Source organism: Callorhinus ursinus, unplaced genomic scaffold, assembly GCF_003265705.2.
Source record: "Callorhinus ursinus isolate GAN/ISIS: 27379988/994484 unplaced genomic scaffold, GSC_fseal_2.0 scaffold62, whole genome shotgun sequence".
In the NCBI taxonomy this organism is placed as follows: Eukaryota; Metazoa; Chordata; class Mammalia; order Carnivora; family Otariidae; genus Callorhinus; species Callorhinus ursinus.
Genome location: NW_027397124.1, coordinates 4,302,923 through 4,327,321, shown reverse-complemented (window position 1 = coordinate 4,327,321; position 24,399 = coordinate 4,302,923). Strand labels below are relative to the sequence as shown.

Below are 24,399 nucleotides of genomic sequence, written 5' to 3'. Positions count from 1 at the left end.
TCTGTGATTCAACAGTCTTACACAATTCACAGCGCTCACCATAGCACATACCCTCCCCAATGTCCATCACCCAGCCACCCCATTCGTCCCACCCCCCCCCAGCAACCCTCAGTTTGTTTCCTGGGATTAAGAATTCCTCATATCAGTGAGGTCGTATGATACATGTCTTTCTCTGATTGACTTATTTCGCTCAGCATAACACCCTCCAGTTCCATCCACATCGATGCAAATGGCAAGATTTCATTCCTTTTGATGGCTGCATAGTATTTCATTGTGTGTGTGTGTGTGTGTGTGTGTGTGTGTGTGTGTGTGTGTGTGTACCACATTTTCTTTATCCATTCATTTATCGATGGACATCTTCACTCTTTCCATAGTTTGGCTATTGTGGACATTGCTGCTATAAACATCAGGGTGCACGTACCCCTTCGGATCCCTACATTTGTATCTTTGGGGTAAATACCCAGTAGTACAATTGCTGGATCGTATGGTAGCTCTATTTTCAACTTTTTGAAGAACCTCCATACTGTTTTCCAGAGTGGTTGCACCAGCTTGCATTCCCACCAACAGTGTAGGAGAGTTCCCCTTTCTCCACATCCCCACCAACATCTGTCGTTTCCTGACTTGTTAATTTTAGCCATTCTGACTGGTGTGAGGTGATATCTCATTGAGGTTTTGATTTGGATTTCCCTGATGCCGAGCAATGTTGAGCACTTTTTCATATGTCTGTTGGCCATTTGGATGTCTTCTTTGGAAAAATGTCTGTTCATGTCTTCTGCCCATTTCTTGATTGGATTATTTGTTCTTTGGGTGTTGAGTTGGATAAGTTCTTTATAGATTTTGGATACTAGCCCTTTATCTGATATGTCATTTGCAAATATCTTCTCCCATTCTGTCGGTTGTCTTTTGGTTTTGTTGACTATTTCTTTTGCTGTGCAAAAGCTTTTTATCTTGATGAAGTCCCAATTGTTCATTTTTGCCCTTGCTTCCCTTGCCTTTGGTGTGTTTCTAGGAAGAAGTTGCTGCGGCTGAGGTCGAAGAGGTTGTTACCTGTGTTCTCCTTTAGGATTTTGATGGACTCCTGTCTCACATTTAGGTCTTTCAACCATTTGGAGTCTATTTTTGTGTGTGGTGTAAGGAAATGGTCCAGTTTCATTCTTCTGCATGTGGCTGTCCAATTTTCCCAACACCATTTGTTGAAGAGACTGTCTTTTTTCCACTGGACATTCTTTCCCGCTTTGTTGAAGGTTAGTTGACCATAAAGTTGAGGGTATGTTTCTGGGCTCTCTCTGTTTTTGTGCCAGTATCATGCTGTCTTGATGATTACAGCTTTGTAATAGAGCTTGAAGTCTGGAATTGTGATGCTACCAGCTTTGCTTTTCTATTTCAACATTCCTCTGGCTATTCGGGATCTTTTCTGGTTCCATACAAATTTTAGGACTATTTGCTCCATTTATTTGAAAAAAGTGGATGGTATTTTGATAGGGAATGCATTGAATGTGTAGATTGTTCTGGATAGCATAGACATCTTCACAATATTTGTTCTTCCAATCCATGAGCATGGAACGTTTTTCCATTTCTTTGTGTCTTCCTCAACTTCTTTCATGAGTATTTTCTAGTATTCTGAGTACAGATTCTTTGCCTCTTTGGTTAAATTTTTTCCTAGGTATCTTATGGTTTTGGGTGCAGTTGTAAATGGGATGGACTCCTTAATTTCTCTTTCTTCTGTCTTGTTGTTGGTGTATAGGAATGCCACTGATTTCTGTGAATTGATTTTATATCCTACCACTTTACTGAATTCCTCTATGAGTTCTAGCAGTTTTGGGGTAGAGTCTTTTGGGTTTTCCACATAAAATATCATATCATCTGCAAAGAATGAGTTTTATTTCTTCTTTGCCAATTTGGATGCCTTTTATTTTTTGTTGTTGTTGTTGTCTGATTGCTGTGCCTAGGACTTCTAGTAGTATGTTGAATAGCAGTGGTGAGAGTGGACATCCCTACCGTGTTCCTGACCTTAGGGGAAAAGCTCTCAGTTTTTCCCCACTGAGAATGATATTTGCTGTCGGTTTTTCATAGATGGCTTTTATGATATTGAGGTATGTATCCTCTATCCCTATACTCTGAGGACTTTTGATCCAGAAAGGATGCTGTACTTTGTCAAATGCTTTTTCTGCATCTATTGAGAGGATCATATGGATCTTGTTCTTTCTTTTATTAATGTATTGTAACACATTGATTGATTTGTGGATGTTGAACCAACCTTGCAACCCAGGGATAAATCCCACTTGGTCGTGGTGAATAATCCTTGTAATGTACTGTTGGATCCTATCGGGTAGTATTTGGGTGAGAATTTTTGCATCCATGTTCATCAAGAATATTGGTCTGTAATTCTCCTTTTTGACGAGGTCTTTGTCTGGTTTGGGGATCAAGGTAATGGTGGCCTCATAAAACGAGTTTGGAAGTTTTCCTTCCATTTCTATTTTTTGGAAGAGTTTCAGAAGAAGAGGTATTAATTCTTCTTTAAATGTTTGGTAGAATTCCCCTGGGAAGCCATCTGGTCCTGGGCTTTTGTTTTTTGGGAGATTTTTGATGACTGCTTCAATTTCTTTAGTGGTTATAGGTCTGTTCAGTTTTCTATTTCTTCCTGGTTCAGTTTTGGTAGTTGATACATCTCTAGGAATGCTTCCATTTCTTCCAGATTATCTAATTTGCTGGCATACAGTTGCTTATATGTTCTTATAATTGTTTGTATTTCTTTGGCGTTGGTTGTGATCTCTCCTCTTTCATTCATGATTTTATTTATTTGAGTCATTTCTCTTTTCTTTTTGATAAGTCTGGCCAGGGGTTTATCAATCTTGTTAATTCTTTCAAGGAACCAGCTCCTAGTTTCGTTGATCTATTCTACTGTTCTTTTGGTTTCTATTTCACTGTTTTCCACTCTGATCTGTATTATTTCTCTTCTCCTGCTGGGTTTAGGCTTTCTTTCCTGTTCTTTCTCCAGCTCCTTTAGGTGTAGGGTTAGGTCGTATATTTGAGACCTTTCTTGTTCCTTGAGAAAGGCTTGTATTGCTATATACTTTGCTCTTAGGACAGCCTTTTGGCATCCCAAAGATTTTGAACTGTTGTGTTTTCATTTTCATTGGTTTCCATGAATTTTTTAAATTCTTCTTTAATTTCCAGGTTGACTCATTCATTCTTTAGTAGGATGCTCTTTAGCCTCCATGTATTTGAGTTCTTTCTGACTTTCCTCTTGTGATTGAGTTCTAGTTTCAAAGCACTGTGGTCTGAAAATATGCAGGGAATGATCCCAATCTTTTGGTACTGGTTGAGACCTGATTTGTGACCTAGGATGTGATCTATTCTGGAGAATGTTCCATGGGCACTGGAGAAGAATGTGTATTCTGTTGCTTTGAGATGGAATGTTCTGAATATGTCTGTGAAGTCCATTTGGTCCAGTGTGTCATTTAAAGTCTTTATTTCCTTGTTGATCTTTTGCTTAGATGATCTGTCCATTTCAGTGAGGTAGGTGTTAAAGTCCCCCACTATTATTGTATTGTTGTTGATGTGTTTCTTTGTTTTTGTTATTAATTGCTTTATATAATTGGCTGCTCAGGGCATAGATATTTAAAAGTGTTAGAACTTCTTCTTGGATATGCCCTTTAAATATGATATAGTGTCCTTCCTCATCTCTTATGATAGTCTTTGGTTTAAAATCTAATCTGTCTGATATAAGGATCACCACGCCAGCTTTCTTTTGGTGTCCATTAGCATGGTAAATGGTTTTCCACCCCCTCACTTTCAATCTTGGATGTCTTTGGGTCTAAAATGAGTCTCTTGCAGACAGCATATCGATGGGTCTTGTTTTTTTTTATCCAATCTGATAGCCTGGGGCATTTAGCCCATTTACATTCAGAGTAACTATTGAAAGATATGAATTTAGTGCCATTGTATTGCCTGTAAGGTCACTGTTACTGTGTAATGTCTGTGTTCCTTTCTGGTCTATGTTACTTTTTGGCTCTCTCATTGCTTAGAGGACCCCTTTCAATATTTCTTGTAGGGCTGGTTTCATGTTTGCAAATTCCTTTAGTTTTTGTTTGTCCTGGAAGCTTTTTATTTCTCCTTCTATTTTCAATGACAGCCTAGCTGGATATAGTATTCTTGGCTACATTTTTTTCTCATTTAGTGCTCTGAATATATCATGCCAGTCCTTTCTGGCCTGCCAGGTCTCTATGGTTAGGTCTGTTGCCAATCTAATGTTTCTACCATTGTAGGTTACAGATCTCTTCTCCTGAGCTGCTTTCAGGATTTTCTCTTTGGGAGACTCATAAGTTTTACTTTTAGATGTCGGAGTGTTTACCTATTTTTACTGATTTTGATGGGGGTTCTCTGTGCCTCCTGGATTTTGATGCCTGTTTCCTTCCCCAAATTAGGGAATTTCTCTGCTATAATTTGCTCCAATATGCCTTCTGCCCCTCTCTCTCTTTCTTCTTCTTCTAGGATCCCAATTATTCTAATATTGTTTCACCTTATGGTATCACTTATCTCTCGAATTCTGCCCTCATGATCCAGTATTATCTCTCTTTTTCTCAGCTTTTTTATTTTCCATCATTTGGTCTTCTATATCACTAATTCTCTTTTCTGCCTCATTTATCCTAACAGTTAGAGCCTCCATTTTTTATTGCACCTCATTAATAGCCTTTTTATTTTGACTTGGTTAGATTTTAGTTCTTTTTTTTTCCTCCAGAAAAGTTTCTCTAATAACTTCATTGCTTTTTTTAACCTCAGCTAGTATCTTTAAAATCATCATTCTGAACTCTGGTTCCGACATCTTACTAATGTCCATATTGATTAGATCCCTGGCAGTCGGTACTGCCTCTTGTTCTTTTTGTTGAGGTGATTTTTTCCATCTTGTCATTTTGTCCAGAGGAGAATAGATGAATGAAAGCACAAAAGTATAAGAGGGTAACAATGACCCCAGAGAAATATACATTAAACAAATCAGAAGAGACCTGAAATCGGGGGAAAAGAAAGGGAAGGAAAGGAAAAAGAAAAGAAAAAGAAAAAGATAAAAACAAACCAAAAAACCAAAAAGACAGAATATGATCACATATGATCAGGCTAGTGCATAGATCAGTGCCACACACTAGATTTTTGGCATATTTTGGTCTGTTAGAAAAAAGTGCCTCCTAAAATTTAAAAAAAGAAAAGCTTATATATGTACAAAAATAAGAGTAAATATGATGAAGGGATGGAATATGACTGTAAAGATGAAAATTATAAAAGATTTTATAAAAGGAATTGATAAGAAATTAATTGAAAAAAGAAAGAAGAGGTTTAAAAAAAAAAAGGAGAGAATGTGATCAGGCAGGAGACTAGAACAAAGCCATACACTAGAGATTTAGGGTATATTTTGGTCTGTTAGAAGAAAAGTGTATCCCAAAATTTTAAAGAGAGAACAACTTTTATATATATACCAAAAATAAGGTTAACTACTATGAAAGGATAGAATATGACTCTAAAAATGAAAAACAAAAAAGATTTTTTTTTATAAAAGGGATTGATAAGATGTTGGTTGAAAAAGGGAAAAAGAAAAATTAAAAAAATATAAAGAATGTTAAAAAAATTAACTTTGAAAGACTAAAGTATCATGGAGAAAAGGCCTTGAATTCTATGTGTAGTATTCCACTAGCACTGGAGTTCTCCCATTCTCATTGATTGGTAAACTTGGTCTTGGCTGGCTGTTCTTACTGATCTTCTGGGGGAGGGGCCTGTTGCCATGATTCCCAAATGTCTTTGCTGGAGGCGGAATTGCCCCGCCCTTGCGGGCTCCGAGCTAAGTAATCTGCTTGGGTTTGCTCTCGGGAGCTTTTGTTCCCTGTAAGCTTTCCGCACAGCTTTGGCAGAGGAGAATGAAAATGGCAGCCTCCCAATCTCCGCCCCTGAGGAGCTGAGAACTTGGGGCCCCACTCCTCAGTGTGGCCCCAGAGAAAAGCAGTCAATCACTCCTGTCTCCTCAGTCTCCGGCCGCACTCCATGCTCGCCCAGCCTGTGACTGAGCATTTCTATCTCTCTTTGCAGTCTCCAAACCCAGCAGATCCCTGCGGTGCACTCCCACACTGCTCCTCCCAGGGGAGGAAGGGGAGTCTACCCGGATCTGCCGCTTGTTGGGTCCCTGCCTGAGGAGCAGTGGCCCCACTCTGCCGCAGATCACGGTTTATGGCAATCCCGAGCTGCAAACCCACTCCTCGGCTCCATTTCTGCAGCCGGCTTCCCTGCTCTGATACCTGGGAGTCTGCCATACTCAGGAACTCCTGGTCTTTCTGTGACCCTGAGGGTCCCGAGACCACACTGTCCCAGTGAGGGTTCCACCCCCCACTTAGCCACTGGTAAGATATCCCTCAGCGGAACAGACTTCTAAAAGTTCCAATTTTGTGCTCTGCTGCTCTATCACTTGCCAGTAGCGGCTGACAGAGGACCCCTCCCCCACCACCTATCTTCCCAAATAGGGCCTCAGATTCACTTCTCTGCACATCCTACCTTTCAGAAAGTGGTCACTTTTCTGTTCAGAGAGTTGCTGCTATTCTTTTCTTTGATCTCCTGCTGAGTTTGTAGGTGTTCAGAATGATTTGATCCCTATCCAGCTGAATTCCTGGAACCAGACAAAATTTAGGTCTCCTACTCCTCCACTATCTTGCTCCTCCCCCTACTAATCTTTGACAAAGCAGGAAAGAATATCCGATGGACAAAAGTCTTTCAATAAATGGTGTTGGGAAAATTGGTCAGCCACATGCAGAAGAATGAAACAACCATTCTTTCACATCATACACAAAGATAAACTGAAAATGAAAGACATAAATGTGAGACAAGCATCCATCAAAATCCTAGAGTAGAGCACAGGCAGCAACTTCTTCAACCTCAGCCGCAGCAACTTCTTGCTACACATGTTTCTAAAGGCAATGAAATAAAAGCAAAAATGAGTTCTTGGGACTTCATCAAGAGAAAAAGCTTCTGCACAGCAAGGGAAACAGCAAAACTAAAAGGCAGCCTACTGAACGGGAAAAGATATTTGCAAATGACATATCAGATAAAGGGCTAGTATCCAAGATCTATAAAGAACTTATCAAGGTCAACACCCAAAAAACAAATAATCCAATCAAGAAATGGGCAGAAGACACGAACAGACACTTCTTCAAAGAAGACACACAAATGGCCTACACACACATGAAAAAATGCTCAACATCATTTCTCATCAGGAAATGCAAATCAAAACCACAATGAGATACCACCTTACACCAGTCAGAATGGCTAAATCAACAAGACAGGAAGCAACAAATGTTGACGAGGATGCTGAGAAAGGGAACCAACCCTCTTACACTGTTGGTGGGAATGCAAGCTGGTATAGCCACTCTGGAAAACAGTATGGAGGTTCCTCAAGAAGTTAAAAATAGAGCTACTCTAGGACCCAGAAATTGCCCTACTACATATTTACTGCATAGATACAGATGTAGTGAAACTAAGGGGCACCTGCCCCCCAATGTTCATAGCAGCAATTCCACAATAGCCAAACTGTGAACTGTGGAAGGAGCCGAGATGTCCTTCAACAGATGAATGGATAAAGAAGGTGTGGTATATATATATATATATATATATATATATTTTATATTTTTATATTTTTATATATTGGTATGGTAATGGAATATTACTCAGTCACCAGAAATGATGAATACTTACTGTTTACATCGATGTGGATGGAACTGAAGGGTATTATGCTAAGTGAAATAAGCCAGTTGTAGAAAGACGATTATCATATGGTTTCACTCATATGTTGAACCTTTCACACCTTTCATAATGGCTAAAATTAACAAAACAGGAAACAACAGATGTTGGTTTGCATGCAGAGAAAAAGGAAAACCCTCTTTTGTTGTTTGTGGAAATGCAACCTGGTACAGCCAATATGGCAAACAATATGGAGGTTTCTCAAAAAAGTGAAAAATAGAATTACCCAACAATCCAGTAATTACAGTAGTAGATACTTACCCAAAGGATACAAAAATACTGATTTGAAGGCATACATGCACCCTGATGTTCATAGGGTTCATAGCATTAGGAACAATAGATATATTATGGAAAGTGCCCAAATGTTCACTGACTGAAAAATATATATATATATATATAGATGAATATATATACAGATATACATACCCATATATATATATATGGGGGGATGGAGTGCAGCAATATTACTCAGCCATAAAAGAATGAAATCTGCAATTTGCAACTACAGGGATGGAGCTAGAGACTATTATGCTAAGTGAAATAAGTTAGTTAAAGAGAAACACCGGGGATGTCTGTGTGGCTCAGCCAGCTAAGTGTCTGCCTTTGGCTCAGGTCATGATCTCAGGGTCCTGGGACTGAGTCCCACATTAGGCTCCACACTCGGTAGGAAAACTGCTTCTCCATCTCCCTCTGCCCCTTCCCCCACTGATGTGCTCTATCTCTCTCAAATAAATGAAATAAAATCTTTGTTTTATTTAAATTCAATTAGCCAACACATACTATATCATTAATTTCAGATGTGGTGTTCAACAATCATCAGTTGCGTATAACACCCAGTGCTCATTACATCAAGTGCCCTCCTTTACGCCCGTCAACCAGTTACCCCATCCCCCTACCCCTCTACTTCAGCAACCCTCAATTTGTTCCCTATAGTCAAGAGTCTCTTATGGTTTGCCTCCCTTTCTGTTCTTATTTTATTTTTCCTTCCCTTCCCCTATGTTCATCAGGTTTGTTTCAATTCCACATATGAGTGAAATCATATGGCATTTGTCTTTCTCTGACTTATTTCACTTAACATAATACCCTCTAGTTCCATCCATGTCATTGCAAATGGCATGGTTTCATTCTTTTTAATGGCTGAGTAATATTCCATTACATATATACCACATCTACTTTATCCATTCTTCAGTTGATGGACATGTGAGCTCCTTCCATATTTTGGCTATTGAGGACATTGCTACTATAAACATTGCAGTGCATGTCCCCCTTTGAATCACTATGTTGGTATTTTTTGGATAAATACCAAGTAGTGCAATTGTTGGGTCATAGGGTAGTTCTATTTTCAGTTTTTTGAGGAACCTCCCTACTGTTTTCGACAGTGACTGCACCAGTTTTCATTCCCATCAACAGTGTAAAAGGTTGCCCCTTTCTCCACATCCTTACCAATATCTGTTGTTTCCTGAGTTGTTAGTTTTAGCCATTCTGACACTTTGAGGTTGTATCCTATGAATTGGAAGAACAAATATTCTTAAAATGTTTACTACCCAAAGCAATCTACACATTCAGTGCAATCTAAATATCAAAATAACACTAGCATTTTTCACAGAGCTAGTAGAAACAATTCTAAAATTGGTATAGAATCATTGTAGTTTTGATTTGTATTTCCCTGATGATGAATGATGTTGAGCATCTTTTCAAGTGTCTGTTACCCATCTGGATGTCTTCTTTGGAAAAATGTCTATTCATGTCTATTGCCCATTTTTAACAGGGTTATATGATTTTGGTGTGTTGAGTTTTATAAGTTATTTATAGATTTTAGATACTAACCCTTTATCAGATATGTCATTTGCAAATATCCCATTCAGTAGGTTGCCTTTTAGTTTTGTTGATTGTTTCCTTCACTGTGCAGAATATTTTTACCTTGATGAAATCCTAATAGTTCATGTTTGCTTTTATTTCCCTTATCATGCATTGGGAAATGTCTATTAAGAGGTTGCTAAGCTGATGTCAAAATGGTTGCTGCTTGTGTTCTTCTCTAGGATTCTAATGGTTTCCTGTCTCACATTTAGCTCTTTCATCCATTTTGAATTTATTTTTATGTATGGTGTATGAAAGTGGCCCAGTTTCATTCTTCTGCATGTGGCTGTCCAATTTTCCCAAAACCATTTGTTGAAGGCACTGTCTTTTTTCTATTGGATATTCTTTTCTGCTTTATCATAGGTTAATTGACCATATAGTTGTGGGTCCATCTCTGGGTTTTCTGTTCTGTTCCATTGATCTGTGTGTCTGTTTTTGTGCCAGTACCATACTGTTTTGACCGTGACAGCTTTGTAATATAACTTGAAGTCCAGAATTGTAATGCCGCCAGCTTTGCTTTTCTTTTTCAAGATTGCTTTGGCTACTTGGGGTCCTTTGTATTTCCATATAAATTTTAGAGTTGTTTGTTCTAGCTCTGTGAAAAATAATGGTGGTATTTTAATAGAGATGGCATTAAACTTCTAGTTTACTTTGGGTAGTATAGACATTTTAACAATATTTGTTCTTCCAATCCATGAGCATGAAATGTTTTTCAATTTCCTTGTGTCATCTTCAATTCCTTTCATAAAATTTTATAGTTTTCGGAGTATAGATCTTTTACCACTTGGTTTGGTTTATTCCTAAGTATCTTATGGTTTTTGGTGCAATTGTAAATGGGATCAATTCCTTGATTTATATTCTGCTGCTTAATTATTGGTGTCTAGATATGCACCAGATTTCTATATGTTGATTTTGTATCCTGTGAGTTTACTGAATTCATGCATCAGTTCTAGCAATTTTTTGGTGGAGTTTTTTGGGTTTTCTATGTAGAGTATCATGTTGTCTGCAAAGAGTGAAAGTTTGACTTCTTCCTTGCCTATTATGGAGTGCTTTTATTTCTTTTTGTTGTCTGATTGCTGAGGTTAGGACTTCCAATAGTTTGTTGAACAACAGTGGTGAGAGTGGACATCACTTATTCCTGACCATAGAGGAAAAGCTCTCAGTTTTTCCACATTCTAGTTGATATTAGCTGTTGGTCTTTCATATATGGCCTTTATGATGTTGAAGTATGTCCCTGCATCCCTACTTTGTTAAGGGTTTTTATCGGAATGGATGCTGTTCTTTGTCAAATGCCTTTTCTACATCTATTCAGAGGACCATATGGTTCTTACTCTTTCTTTTATGAATGGGGTGTATCACATTGATTGATTTGTGAACATTGAACCACCCTTGCAATCCAGGAATTAATCCCACTTGATTGCACTGAATGATTCTTTTAATGTACTGTTGGATTTGGTTTGCTAGTATTTTGTTGAGGATTTTTTGCATCCATGTTCATTGTGAATATTGGTCTGCAGGTCTCTTTTTTAGTAGGGTCTTTGGTTTTGGAATTAAGGTAATTGGACTTATAGAATGATTTTGGAAGTTTTCCTTCCATTTCTATTTTTTGGAATAGTGTTGAAAAGATAGGTATTAACTCTTCTTTAAATGTTTGGTAGAATTCACCTGTGAAGTCATCTGATCTTGGACTTTTGTGTGTTGGGAGATTTTTGGGTACTGATTCAATTTCTTTGATGGCTAAATGTCAGTTCAAGTTTTCTATTTCTTCCTGTTTAAGTTTTGGTTGTTTATATGTTTCTAGAATTTTATCCATTTCTTGTAGATTGGCCAATTTGTTGGCATATAATTTTTCATAGTATTCTCTTCTGTTTGTATTTCCATGGCATTGGTTGTGATCTCTCTCATTCATGATTTTATTCTTTCCCTTTTCTTTTTGATAAGTCTGGCTAGAGGTTTATCAATGTTATAAATTCTTTCAACAATTAAGCTCCTGGTTTCATTGATCTGTTCTACTGAGTTTTGTTTTTTGTTTTTTGTTTTTAGTTTCTGCTTCATTTCTTTCTGCTCTAATCTTTATTCCCTTCTTCTGCTGGCTTTAGGCTTCATTTATTCTTTTTCTATCTCCAGTGTAAAGATAGGTTGCTGTGTATTTGAGATTTTTCTTACCTCTTGAAGTAGGTCTGTATTACTTCCCTCTTATGACCAGCTTTGCTGCATCTCAAAGATTTTGGACCATGATGTTTTCATTTTCATTTGCTTCCCTCTTATGACCAGCTTTGCTGCATCTCAAAGATTTTGGACCATGATGTTTTCATTTTCATTTGCTTCCATTTATTTTGTTTGTTTGTTTGTTTCTTCTTTAATTTTGTGGTTAACCCGTTTATTCTTTTCTTATAGTTTATTTTTTTTGACAGAGAGAGAGACAGCGAGAGAGGGAACACAAGCAGGGGGAGTGGGAGAGGGAGAAGCACGCCTCCTGCTGAGCAGGGAGCCCGATGCAGGACTCAATCCCAGGACCCTGGGATCATGACCTGAGCCAAAGGGAGCTGCTTAATGACTGAGCCACCCAGGCACCCCTAATCCATTTATTCTTTAGTAGGATGTTATTCAACATATATTTGTGGTCTTTCCAAATTTTTTCTTGTGGTTGACTTCACGTTTCATAGTGCTGTAGTCACAAAATATTCATGGAATGATCTCAGTGTCTTTGTACTTGTTGAGGCCTGATTTGTGACCTAGTAAGTGGTCTGTTCTTGAGGATGTCCCAGGTACACTCGTAAAGAATGTGTATTCTGCTGCTTTAGGATGAAATGTTGTGAATATATCTGTTAAGTCCATCTGGTCCAGTGTGTCATGTAAAGCCATTGTTTGTTTTGTTTTTTTCAAAAATTTCTACAGTAATTTTTTTCTTTTTCTTTAAATTCCATTAATATATAGTGTATTATTAGTTTCAGAGGTAGAGTTCAGTGATTCAGCAGTCTTATATCATACCCAGTTGTTTGTTACATCATGTGCCCTCCTTAATGTCCATCACCCAGTTACCCCATCCCCCCATTCTCCTCTCCAGCAACCCTCAGTTTGTCTCCTGAGTTAAGAGTCTCTTATGGTTTGTCTCCCTCTCTGATTTCATCTTGTTTTATTTTTCCCTCTCTTCCCCTATGATCCTCTGTTTTGTTTCTTAAATTCCACATACGAGTGAGATCATGTGATAATTGTCTCTCGTTGATTGACTTATTTTGCTTAGCATAATACCCTCTAGTTCCATCCACATTGTTGCAAATGGCAAGATTTCATTTTTTGATGGCTGTGTAGTACCCCATTGTGTGTGTGTGTGTGTGTGTGTGTGTGTGTGTACATATCACATATTTGTTTCTGTTGATTTTCTGCTTAAATGATCTGTCCTTTGAGGTAGGTGGGATCTTAAAGTCCCCTACTATTGTTGTATTATTATCAATGACTTCCTTTATGTTTGTTATTGTTTTATATATTTGGGTGCTCCCAAGTTGGGAGCATAAATATTTACAATTGCTAGATGTTCTTGTTGGGTAGACCCCTTTATTATGATGTAGTACCCTTCTTCATCTTTTGTTATAGTCTTTAGTTTAAAATCTAGTTTGTCTGAAAAAAAATTTTTAAATCTAGTTTGTCTGATATAAGTATGGCTACTCTGGCTTTCTTTTGAAATCCATTTGCATGATAAACATTTTGCCATCCCCTCACTTGCGATCTGCAGGTGTCTTTAAGTCTAAAATGAGTCTCTTATAGGAAGCATATAGGAGAGTCTTGTTTTTCTTTTGTTTTTTTGTTTGCTCGTTTTTTAGCCATTTTGACACTCTGTCTTTTTTTTCAAAGATTTTATTTATTTGAGGGAGAGAATGAGAGAGAGCACATGAGAGGGGGGAGAGTCAGAGGGAGAAGCAGACTCCCTGCTGAGCAGGGAGCCCGATACGGGACTCGGTCCTGGGACTCCAGGATCATGACCTGAGCCGAAGGCAGTCGCTTAACCAACTGAGCCACCCAGGCGCCCACTCTGTGTCTTTTGATTGGAGCACTTAGTCCATTTACATTCAGAGTAATTATTGATAGATATGTATTTATTTATTGCCATTTTGTTCCTTGTTTTGTCATTGTTTCTGTAGATTTTCTCTGTTCCTTTCTAGTCGTTGTTGCTTTTGGTCTTTCTTTCCCACTCAGAATCCTTTTTAATATTTCTCATAGGGCTGGTTTAGTGGTCATGAACTCCTTCAGTTTTTGTTTGTCTGGGAAATACTTTATTTCTTCTTCTATTTTGAATGATAGCCTTGCAGGATTGAATATTCATGACTGCAGATTTTTCCCATTCAGCACATTGAATATATTAGGCCACTCTCTTCTACCCTGCCAAATTCCTCTGGAGAGATCTGCTGCTAATTTTATTTTCTTCCCTTGTAAATTAGGGACTTCTTTTATCTTGCTGCTTTTAGAATTTTTTCTTTATATCTATATTTTGAAAATTTAAGTATGACATGTCTTGGTGTTGGTCTGCTTTGGTCGATTTTGATGGGATTTCTCTCTGCCTCCTGGATTTGGATGTCTCTTTCCTTCCCCAGATTAGGGAACCTTTCAGCTATAATTTCCTCAAGTAAAACTTCTGCCCCCTTTCCCTCTCTTCCTTTTTTAGGACTCCTATGATATGAGTGTTATTATGTTCTATGGAGTCACTGAGTTCCCTAAGTCTATATTCATTATCCAGTATTTTTCTTTCCCTCTTCTTTTCAGCTTCATTATTTTCCATAATTTATCACTTATTTATTCACCTGCATCTTCCATCCTTGTGGCCATTACATGCAGTCAATTTCAAATCTCTGTTATTGTACTTTTTCATTTCAGCCTGATTAGGTTTTAGGTTTTTTATCTCTGTGGTAAGGGACTCTCTGGTGTCTTCTATGCCTTTTCTCAAGCCCAGCTAGTATCCTTATTATGGTTGCTTTAAATCCTGGATCAGGCATATTATTTATATCTGTTTTGATTAGATCTCTAGCTGTGACCTTTTCTTGTCCTTTCTTTTAGAATGAATTTCTCTGTCTTGGCATTTTGTCTAGCCTCTGTTTGCTTCTCTGTTTAGGAAAACCTGTATGTTTCCTGCTCCTGAGAGTAATGACTTTATGAAGAAGAGGTCATATACTTTCCAGGGCATGGTACTTTAGGAGGTGTCTTTGGTGTATGTTGTGTGCACTCTGTTACTGCGTTTTGGCTGTTCTTTCCTTTGGGTCAGTCCTCTGTAGAGTTTCTACTTTCCTGCAGTGGGGAGTGTGTGGACCTTAACCAGAGTGTGACGAGTTTTAACTGGTGCTCTGGCCTTGTTAAAGAGACCTGATGCTATTTCTACTAGAGTTGAAGTTTTGCAGAACTCTATGGTCTGTGGACATGGTGTGTGCAGGGGGTTTGTACCGGTCTTTTGGGGGAGGGGCCCACTGCTCTGATATCTCAGTGGGGTTTTGATTTGCATTTCCATGACAATTAGTGATATTGAGCATCTATTCATGTGTCTGTTGGCCATCTGTATGTCTTCTTTGGAAAAATGTTTGTTCATGCCCCCCCAACCCATTTTTTAACTGGATTTTTTGTTTTCTTGGTAATGGATTGTATAAATTCTTTATATATTTTGGATATTAGCCCCTAATCAGAAAAATATCTGTAAATATTTTCTCTCAGTCTGTAGAGTGACCTTTTGTGTTGTTGATAGTTTCCCTTGCTGTGAAAAAGCTTTCTATTGGGGGGAAAAGATGGCGGAGGAGTAGGGAACCCTATTACAACTAGTCCCAGAATTGAGATGGATATCTGCCAGACCATTCTGAACACCCATGAAATCAGCCTGATATATAAGAAGATAGATCTGGATCTCTACAAACAGAATATTGCAGGTGGTTGACTTTGAGGTACGAAGTGGGGAGCTGTGATTCCACAGGCAGATATCAGAGGATAAACAGAAGGGGGAAGGAGACCAGCCATCGGGATCCTACACCACCGGTAAGCGATAGCCTCCCACACTGGGGATGGGGCACAGACTCACAGACCAGTAGTGGCGGGGAAAGGACTTTAGGGCAGCCCTCTGGATGGAAACCCAGAGAGGCAGGGCTGCCCATGCGAACTGGGGGTGGTTGGCGGTTTTAGAAGCAAAAAGGGCAGAGACATGTCCCAACCTGGAGGCAGGACTGGGAGCATTGCAGAGGGGCGCACAACCCAGGATGCTGCAGTTTATAGCAGCACAGACAGAGACAGAGATAGTGTGGCCTGGAGAGCTCACTGAAGAACAGGCTGCGATCTCTCTGCTCTGAGGCAGAGGGTTGGAAACAGTCTCTTCTGCTCTGACTCTCAGAAGAGATGCAGAAAGCCACCAGGGAAAGCCGCCAGAGAACAAAAGCCCCCCAAAACTGGTTCTTACTGAGCCCATCGCCCACCACAGGGGACAGGGCAACTCTGCCCAAACAGGGTTGCCTGAGTAACAGCAAGGCAGGCCCCTCCCCCAGAAGACAGGCTGGGAAAACAAGAGGCCAGCAACCCTAAGTTCCCTAGAAAACAGGTGCATCTTTCGTGGGTTGTGGTCAATAATTTGGACTCTATACATTCCCTCAACAGCCCCTCAACAGAATGACTCAGAGGAGAAACCCCCAAAATAGGAAAGACTCAGAGAATATGACTTATGCCACAGATTTACAAATGGATTCAGATATAACCAACATGTCAGAGATAGAATTCAGACTAGCAATTGTGAAGACAATAGCTAGAATGGAGAAATCAGTTAGAGTCTCTAAGGGCAGAAATGAAAGTTGAATTGGTAGAACTTAAAAATGCTATCAATGAGATCCAATCTAATCTAGATAATCTGACAGCTAGGGTAATGAGGCAGAAGAATGATTTAGTGACCTGAAAAACAATTTAATAGATAAAAACAGAAAACATGAGGCCTGGAAAAAACAACTCAGAATCCATGAAAATAGAATCAGAGAAATAAGTGACACCAAAAACATTCCAATGTCAGAATTATTGGAATCCCTGAGGGATTGGAGAGAGAGAGAGGACTAGAAGATATATTTGAGCAAATCATAGCTGAGAACTTCCCTAATCTGGGGAATGAAACAAACATTCGTGTCCTAGAGGCAGAGAGGATCCCTCCCAAGATCAAGGAAAACAGGCCAACACCCCGGCATGTAATAGTAAAACTCACAAGTCTTAGAACCAAGGAAACCATCTTAAGGGCCGTTAGGGGGAAGAGATTCCTTACATACAGAGGAAGGAACATCAGAATAACGTCAGACCTATCCACAGGGACCTGGGAAGCCAGAAAGGCCTGGCAAGACATATTCAGGATACTAAATGAGAAGAACATGCAGCCAAGAATACTTTATCTGGCAAGACTGTCATTTAGAATGGATGGAGAGATGCAGAGCTTCCATGACTGGCAGAAACGGAAAGAATATGTGACCACTGAGCCAACAGTGCAAGAATTATTAAGGGGGGTTCTATAAAAGGAGAGAGACCCCAAGAGTGATATACAACAGAAATTTACAGGGACAATCTATAAACACAAGGTCTTCACAGGCAACATGATGACAATTAATTCATATCTTTCAATAATCACCCTCAACGTGAACAGCCTAAATGCTCCCATAAAACGGCACAGGGTTGCAGATTGGAGAAGAAGACAGGACCCATCCATATGCTGTCTACAAGAGACTCATTTTGAACCTAAAGATACATCCAGACTGAAAATGAAGGAATGGAGATCCATCTACCATGCCAGCGGACCTCAAAAGAAAGCTGGGGTAGCAGTTCTTATGTCAGACAAATTAGATTTTAAACTAAAGTCTGTAGTTAGAGACACAGAAGGACACTATATCATTCTTAAAGGGTCTATCCAACAAGAAGATCTAACAATTGTAAATATCTACAACCCCGACATGGGAGCAACCATCTACATAGGCCAACTGTTAACCAAAATAAAGAGTCATATTGATAACAATACGTTAATTATAGGAGACCTCAATACTCCACTCTCAGCAATAGACAGATCATCTAAGCAGAAAATCAACAAAGAAACAAGAGCTTTGAATGACACACTGGACCAGATGGACCTCATAGATATATACAGAACATTCCACCCTAAAACAACAGAATATTCATTCTTTTTGCACGCACATGGAACCTTCTCCAGAATAGACCACATACTGGGTCACAAATCAGGCCTAACCGATACCAAAAGATTGAGATTATTCCCTGCTTCTTCTCAGACCATAATGCTTTTAAACTGGAACTCAATCACAAGAAAAAATTGGAAGCTAAAGACCACTCTGCTGAAGAATGTTTGGGTCAACCAGGAAATCAAAGAAGAACTTAAACAATTCATGGAAACCAATGAGAATGAAAACTTATCAGTCCAAAACCTATGGGATACTGCAAAGGCTGTCCTAAGGGGGAAATACATAGCCATTCAAGCCTCACTCAAAAAAAAAAAAATAGAAAAATCCCGAATTCACCAAATAACTCTACACCTTAAAGAACTAGAGAAAAAGCAACAAATGATGCCTAAGCCACACATTATTAGAGAAGTAATTAAGATTAGAGCAGAGATCAATGAATTAGAAAACAGAAACACAGTAGATCAGATCAACAAAACTAGAAGCTGGTTCTTTGAAAGAATTAACAAGATCGATAAATCATTGGCCAGAATTATCCAAAAGAAAAGAGACATGACCCAAGTTAATAAAATTATGAATGAAAGGGGAGCGATCACAACTAACACCAAGGAAATAGAAACAATTATTAGAAATTATTATCAACAACCATATGCCAATAAACAGCAATCTGGATGAAATGGATGCCTTCCTGGAAACCTATAAACTCCCAAGACTGAAACAGGAAGAAACTGACAACCTGAATAGGCCAATAATCAGTAACTGAAGCAATGACCAAAAACCTCCCAAAAAACAAGAGTCCAGGGCCTGATGGATTCCCTGGGGAATTCTATAAAACATTCAAAGAAGAAATAATACCTATTCTCCTGAAGCTGTTTCAAAAAATAGAAACAGAAGGAAAGCCTCCAGACTCATTGAGGCCAGCATTACTTAATCCCCAAACCAGGCAAAGATCCCATCAAAAAGAATTTCAGACTGATATCCCTGATGAATATGGATTCCAAAATCCTCAACAAAATCCTAGCTAATAGGATCGAACAATGCATTAAAAGGATCATCCACCAGGACCAAGTGGAACTTATCCCTGGGATGCAAGCGTGGTTCAACATTCGCAAATCAATCAATGCGATAGAACACATTAATAAGAGGAGAGAGAACCATATGTTCCTCTCAATTGATGCAGAAAAAGCATTTGACAAAATACAGCATCCTTTCCTGATTAAAACTCTTCAGAGTATAGGGATAGAGGGAACATACCTCAATATCATAAAATCACCTATGAAAAACCCACATTGAATATCATCCTCAATGGGGAAAAGCTGAGAGCCTTTCCCTTAAGATCAGGAACACATCAAGGATGCCCACTCTCGCCACTATTGTTCAACATAGTACTAGAAGTCCTAGCAACAGCAATCAGACAACAAAAAGAAATAAAATATATTCAAATTGGCAAAGAAAAAGCCAAACTCTCTCTCTTCACAGACGACATGATACTTTATGTGGAAAACCCAAAAGATTCCACCCCCAAATTACTAGAACTCATACAGCAACTCAGTAATGTGGCAGGATACAAAATCAGTGCACAGAAATCAGTTGCTTTCTTATACGCTAACAATGCAACTGTAGAAAGAGAAGTTAGAGAAACCATTCCATTTACAATAGCACCAAAAACCGTAAGATACCTCGGAATAAACCTAACCAAAGAGGTAAAGGATCTATACTCTAGGAACTGCAGAACACTCATGAAAGAAATTGAAGAAGACACAAAAAGATGGAAAAATATTCCATGCTCATGGATCAGAAGACTAAACATTGTTAAAATGTCTATGCTACCCAGAACAATCTATACCTTCAATGCCATCCCAATCAAAATTCCAATGACATTTTTCAAAGCGCTGGAACAAACAATCTTAAAATTTGTATGGAATCAGAAAAGACCCCAAATCACCAAGGCAATGTTGAAAAAGAAAAACAAAGCTGGGGGCATCACGTTGCCTAATTTCAAGCTATATTACAAAGCTGTGATCTCAAGACAGCATAGTCATAGAATGGCAAAAATTGACAAGGTAAGAAACAACAAATATTGGAGAGGTTGTGGAGAAAGGGGAACCCTCTTACACTGTTGGTAGAAATGCAAGTTGGCACAGCCACTGGGGAAAACAGGTGGAGGTGCCTCAAAAAATTAAAAATAGAGCTACTGTATGACCCAGCAATTGCACTACTGGGTATTCACCCCTAAGATACAGATGTAGTGAAATGAAGGGGCACCACACCCCAGTGTTCATAACAGCAATGTCCACAATACCCAAACTGTGGAATGAACTGATATGTCCTTCAACAGATGAATGGATAAAGAAGATGTGGTCCATATATACAATGGAATATTACTCAGCCATCAGAAAGGATGAATACCCAACTTTTACATCCACATGGATGGGACTGGAGGAGATTATGCTAAGTGAAATAAGTCAAGCAGAGAAAGTCAATTATCATATGGTTTCACTTATTTGTGGAACATAAGGAATAGCATGGAGGACTTTAGGAGAAGGAAGGGAAAAATGAAGGGGGGGAAATCGGAGGGGAGATGATCCATGAGAGACTATGGACTCCGAGAAACAGACTGAGGGTTTTAGAGGGGAGGGGGGTGGGAGGATGGGTTAGCCTGGTGATGGGTATTAAGGAGGGCATGTACTGCATGGAGCACTGGGTGTTACACGAAAATAATGAATCGTGGATCACTACATCAAAAACTAATGCATTGTATGGTGACTAACATAACATAAAAAAAAAAAAACCACTTTCTATTTAGCGGCAGTCCCAACAGGTTGATTTTTCTTTTGTTTTCCTTGCCAGAGGAGATTAATCTAGAAAAATGTTTCTATGGCTGATGTCAAAGAGATTACTGCCTATGTTTATAAGATTAATAAGTTCTGGGGATGTAATACACAGCATGGTGTCTATAGTTAACAATACTATACTGTATACTTGTAAATTCCTAAGAGACTACATCTTAAATATTCTCACAAAAATATATAAATATATATATAATGTAAGATGATAGACATGTTAACCTTATTGTGGTATTCAGTTTGCAATATATAAGTGTATCAAATCATCACATTATAAACCCTAAACTTATACACACCCTAAACTTATACAATGTTATATGTCAATTATATCTCTATAAAGTTGGGGAAATTCAAAAAGGAATGTATGTTTAAGTTTTATGAATGATTTTTTACCTTAAGATAATCTTACATCACTTCTCTTGAGAACCATTAATATAATACCTATATTAAGAGATGATCTACCTTATATTCTCAGAATGAATCCTACTAGATGATGCCATGCTGTTATTTTAATAAACTTCTGAATTCTATTTCCTTATTATTTATTTAATATTTTCACATTTATATTCTAAACCTGTACTGTGTAATGTGGCAACCACTAGCCACATATGGATATTGAACACTTGAAATGCAGCTAATTTGAATTGAGATGTACTATAAGTTTATAATACATACTTGAGTTTGAAGACCTACTATGAAAATAATTACTTAAAATATCTCATCAATTGTATTTTTATTACATATTGAAATGATATTTTGGATCCATTTTGTTAAATAAAACATTACTAAAATGGATTTTACTTGTTTCTTTTATTTTTAATAAAGTTATCATTATCTTTAGTTACATATGTGACTTATATTTCTTTTTTATATATTTTTTCTTTAAATTTTTTATTGTTATGTTAATCACGAAACATTATATCATTAGTTTTTGTTGTAGTGTTCCATGATTCATTGTTTGTGCATAACACCCAGTTCTCCACGCAGAACGTGCCCTCTTTAATACCCATCACCAGGCTAACCCAACCCCCCACCCCCTACTTGCATTATATTTCATTGCATTATATTTCTATGTGAGTTATTTTATTGTCAGTTACGCCAATTATGTCTATTTCAATGTCAGTATCTTTGCAATGACTATTTTGACTTTGTAAAAGAAATGCAAAAATTCCCTTTTTATGTACTATGGCATTGGATTTAATTCTTTTTTTTTAAATTTTATTTTATTATGTTATGTTAGTCACCATACAGTACATCATTAGTTTTTGATGTAGTATTCCATGATTCACTGTTTTCATATACCACCCAGTGCTCCATGCAATACGTGCCCTCCTTAATGCCCATCACCATGCTAACCCATCCCCCCACCTCCCTCCCCGCTAAAACCCTCAGTTTGTTTCTCGGAGCCCATAGTCTCTCATGGTTCATCTCCCCCTCCGATTTCCCCCACTTCATTTTTCCCTTCCTCCTCCTAATGGCCTCCATGCTATTCCTTATGTTTTACAAATAAGTGAAACAATATGCTAATTGACTTTCTCTGCTATCTTGAGGAAATCAGCACTTTCAGAAGAAAAAAATACCAATAAGCAAAATATGCCAAGAAAAAAGTGGAAAGAACAATTAAAAATTAAAATTCATAATTAAAGTAACCTTTCAAAAGGCCAGGCCCCCATATTTTAATTTGTGGAATTCCATATAATTCTTAAAGAATTAAATCCAAAAAACAAAGATTAAGTAAATCTCTTGTGATAATAGCTGGTGATTTCTTTTGTCCTACAAACATGCTTAAAACTTTTAAATTAGTTGAAAATATTTTAAAATCTTAGAATTCCTTGCAAATATCTACATTTCTGTATTCTCTTGAGAATTTAGGGGAGGAAATACAGGAAAACACCAGACCTGCATTTGTAACAGTCAGTAAGAGTAATAGCTTTTTATTTTTAATAAACATATACTCTCCATTTCACTTCTGTTATTCATGCCACTCCAAACATCGCCAGTTCCATTTCACTCACATTACATGCTCAGTCCTGGTAGACATTTGAATCTACTAGCTGGAGAATAGATTTTGGAGTCTAAAAGAACAAAATTCATTTCAAGCTTTTGCACTTAATAAGTATGTGAACTTCTAAAATATTAATAATCTTTCTCAGCTCTACTTCCCATATCTCTTAAATGGGAATGAAATACCTACTTCCTAGAATTGTATTAAAGGAGATAATATTTGAAAAGTGCTCAGTATAATATCTGGCACATAGTAGCTATTTAATCAGCTTTTAAAAATTATTAAGCATATTTGTATTTAATTGGATAATGTATGTTAAATTGTGAAGTAAATAAGGTTAAGGAGGATACTTGTGATGAGCACCAGGTGTTGTATGTAAGTGTTGAATCACTAAATTGTACACCTGAAACTAATATCACTCTGTATGTTAACTAACTGGAATTTAAAAAGAAACTTTAAAAAAACAAGGCTAATGTCCTCCATGCTATTCCTTAAAATGAAGGGGGGGGAGAATTGGAGGGAGAGATGACCCATGAAAGACTATGGACTCTGAGAAACAAACAGGGTTTTAGAGGTGAGGGAGGTGGGGTATGGGTTAGCACGGTGATGGGTATTAAGGAGGGCACATATTGCATGGAGCACTGGGTGTTATATGAAAACAATGGATCGTGGATCACATCAAAAACTAATGATGTATTGTATGGTGACTAACATAACATAATAAAATTTTAAAAATTAAAAAAAAATAAGGCTAAATAACTGTACAGTAAAATGTTTCTAATTAATTTTATGTGCTAAAATTTTACCATAAACAAAACTTTAACTAATCTGGCAATCTGTTATTATTCCAGTTAAAAATGAAGTGGCCTCAGAACTTCCAGATTCAGCAGATCTCCCAGCAATAAATCCATCAATTAGTGATCTAATACATCAATTAGATTTAAATAAAGTCACAGGTAAGTAGAGATTTATGATGTTTAGGCAAGAAAAACTGTTTAACAGTTAAAGTATTTTAAATCTATAGTTCTGTTGTTAAAAGAATATAAGAAATTCAAAAATAGGACAACTTTTCTCAAAAATAATTTTATTCTAATCAATGAATTAATATTTATCTTTAAGTGAATTTATGTGCTCATTAAGCCACCAAACAAGGATTCATTAGATAATGCTTTATAGTTTTCCTTTCCTGTTTGTGAAACAAAAAATATATAGTATTCACCCTACATTGTGAATTTTCATAGCAAACTGGATGTTATATGATCAGTTTCTTTTTTTTTAAAGATTTTATTTATTTATTTGAGAGAGAGAGAGAATGAGAGATAGAAAGCACGAGAGGGAAGAGGGTCAGAGGGTGAAGCAGACTCCCCGCTGAGCAGGAAGTCCCATGTGGGACTCGATCCCGGGACTCCAGGATCATGACCTGAGTCGAAGGCAGTCGCTCAACCAACTGAGCCACCCAGGCACCCATATGATCAGTTTCTTAGAGAACATAATTTTAATTTCTTATATCATCTTTTCTAATAACAAGATGGAATAAAAACAATGGAGCTTTCACAAGATAGACAATATGGCTGCTTTTTGATCTACTTATTACCAAGTTAGGAAATTTCTAATGGTGAGAAAAATATGTAAGAGTTAGAAAATGTGTAAAGCTGGTGTGGCCAGTTGACTAAGTACTTTGCAATAAAATATAAACTTAGTGTTCCGAGGCAGTTTCCAAACAACCACCATAAAGCAGCAA

General features: G+C 37.8%; 1 protein-coding gene across 9 annotated transcripts in view; it reads left to right on the top strand.

Annotated features, from left to right (window-relative positions):
• Positions 1-24,399, top strand: part of CCDC7 (coiled-coil domain containing 7) — a 337,256-nt gene that overhangs the window by 240,539 nt on the left and 72,318 nt on the right. For all 9 annotated transcript variants that reach the window (XM_073885468.1, XM_073885465.1, XM_073885467.1 and 6 more), the window contains one exon: positions 23,510-23,614. In XM_073885468.1, coding sequence (XP_073741569.1) covers positions 23,510-23,614 — 105 coding nt within the window. The remainder of the gene's footprint in view (positions 1-23,509; positions 23,615-24,399) is intronic.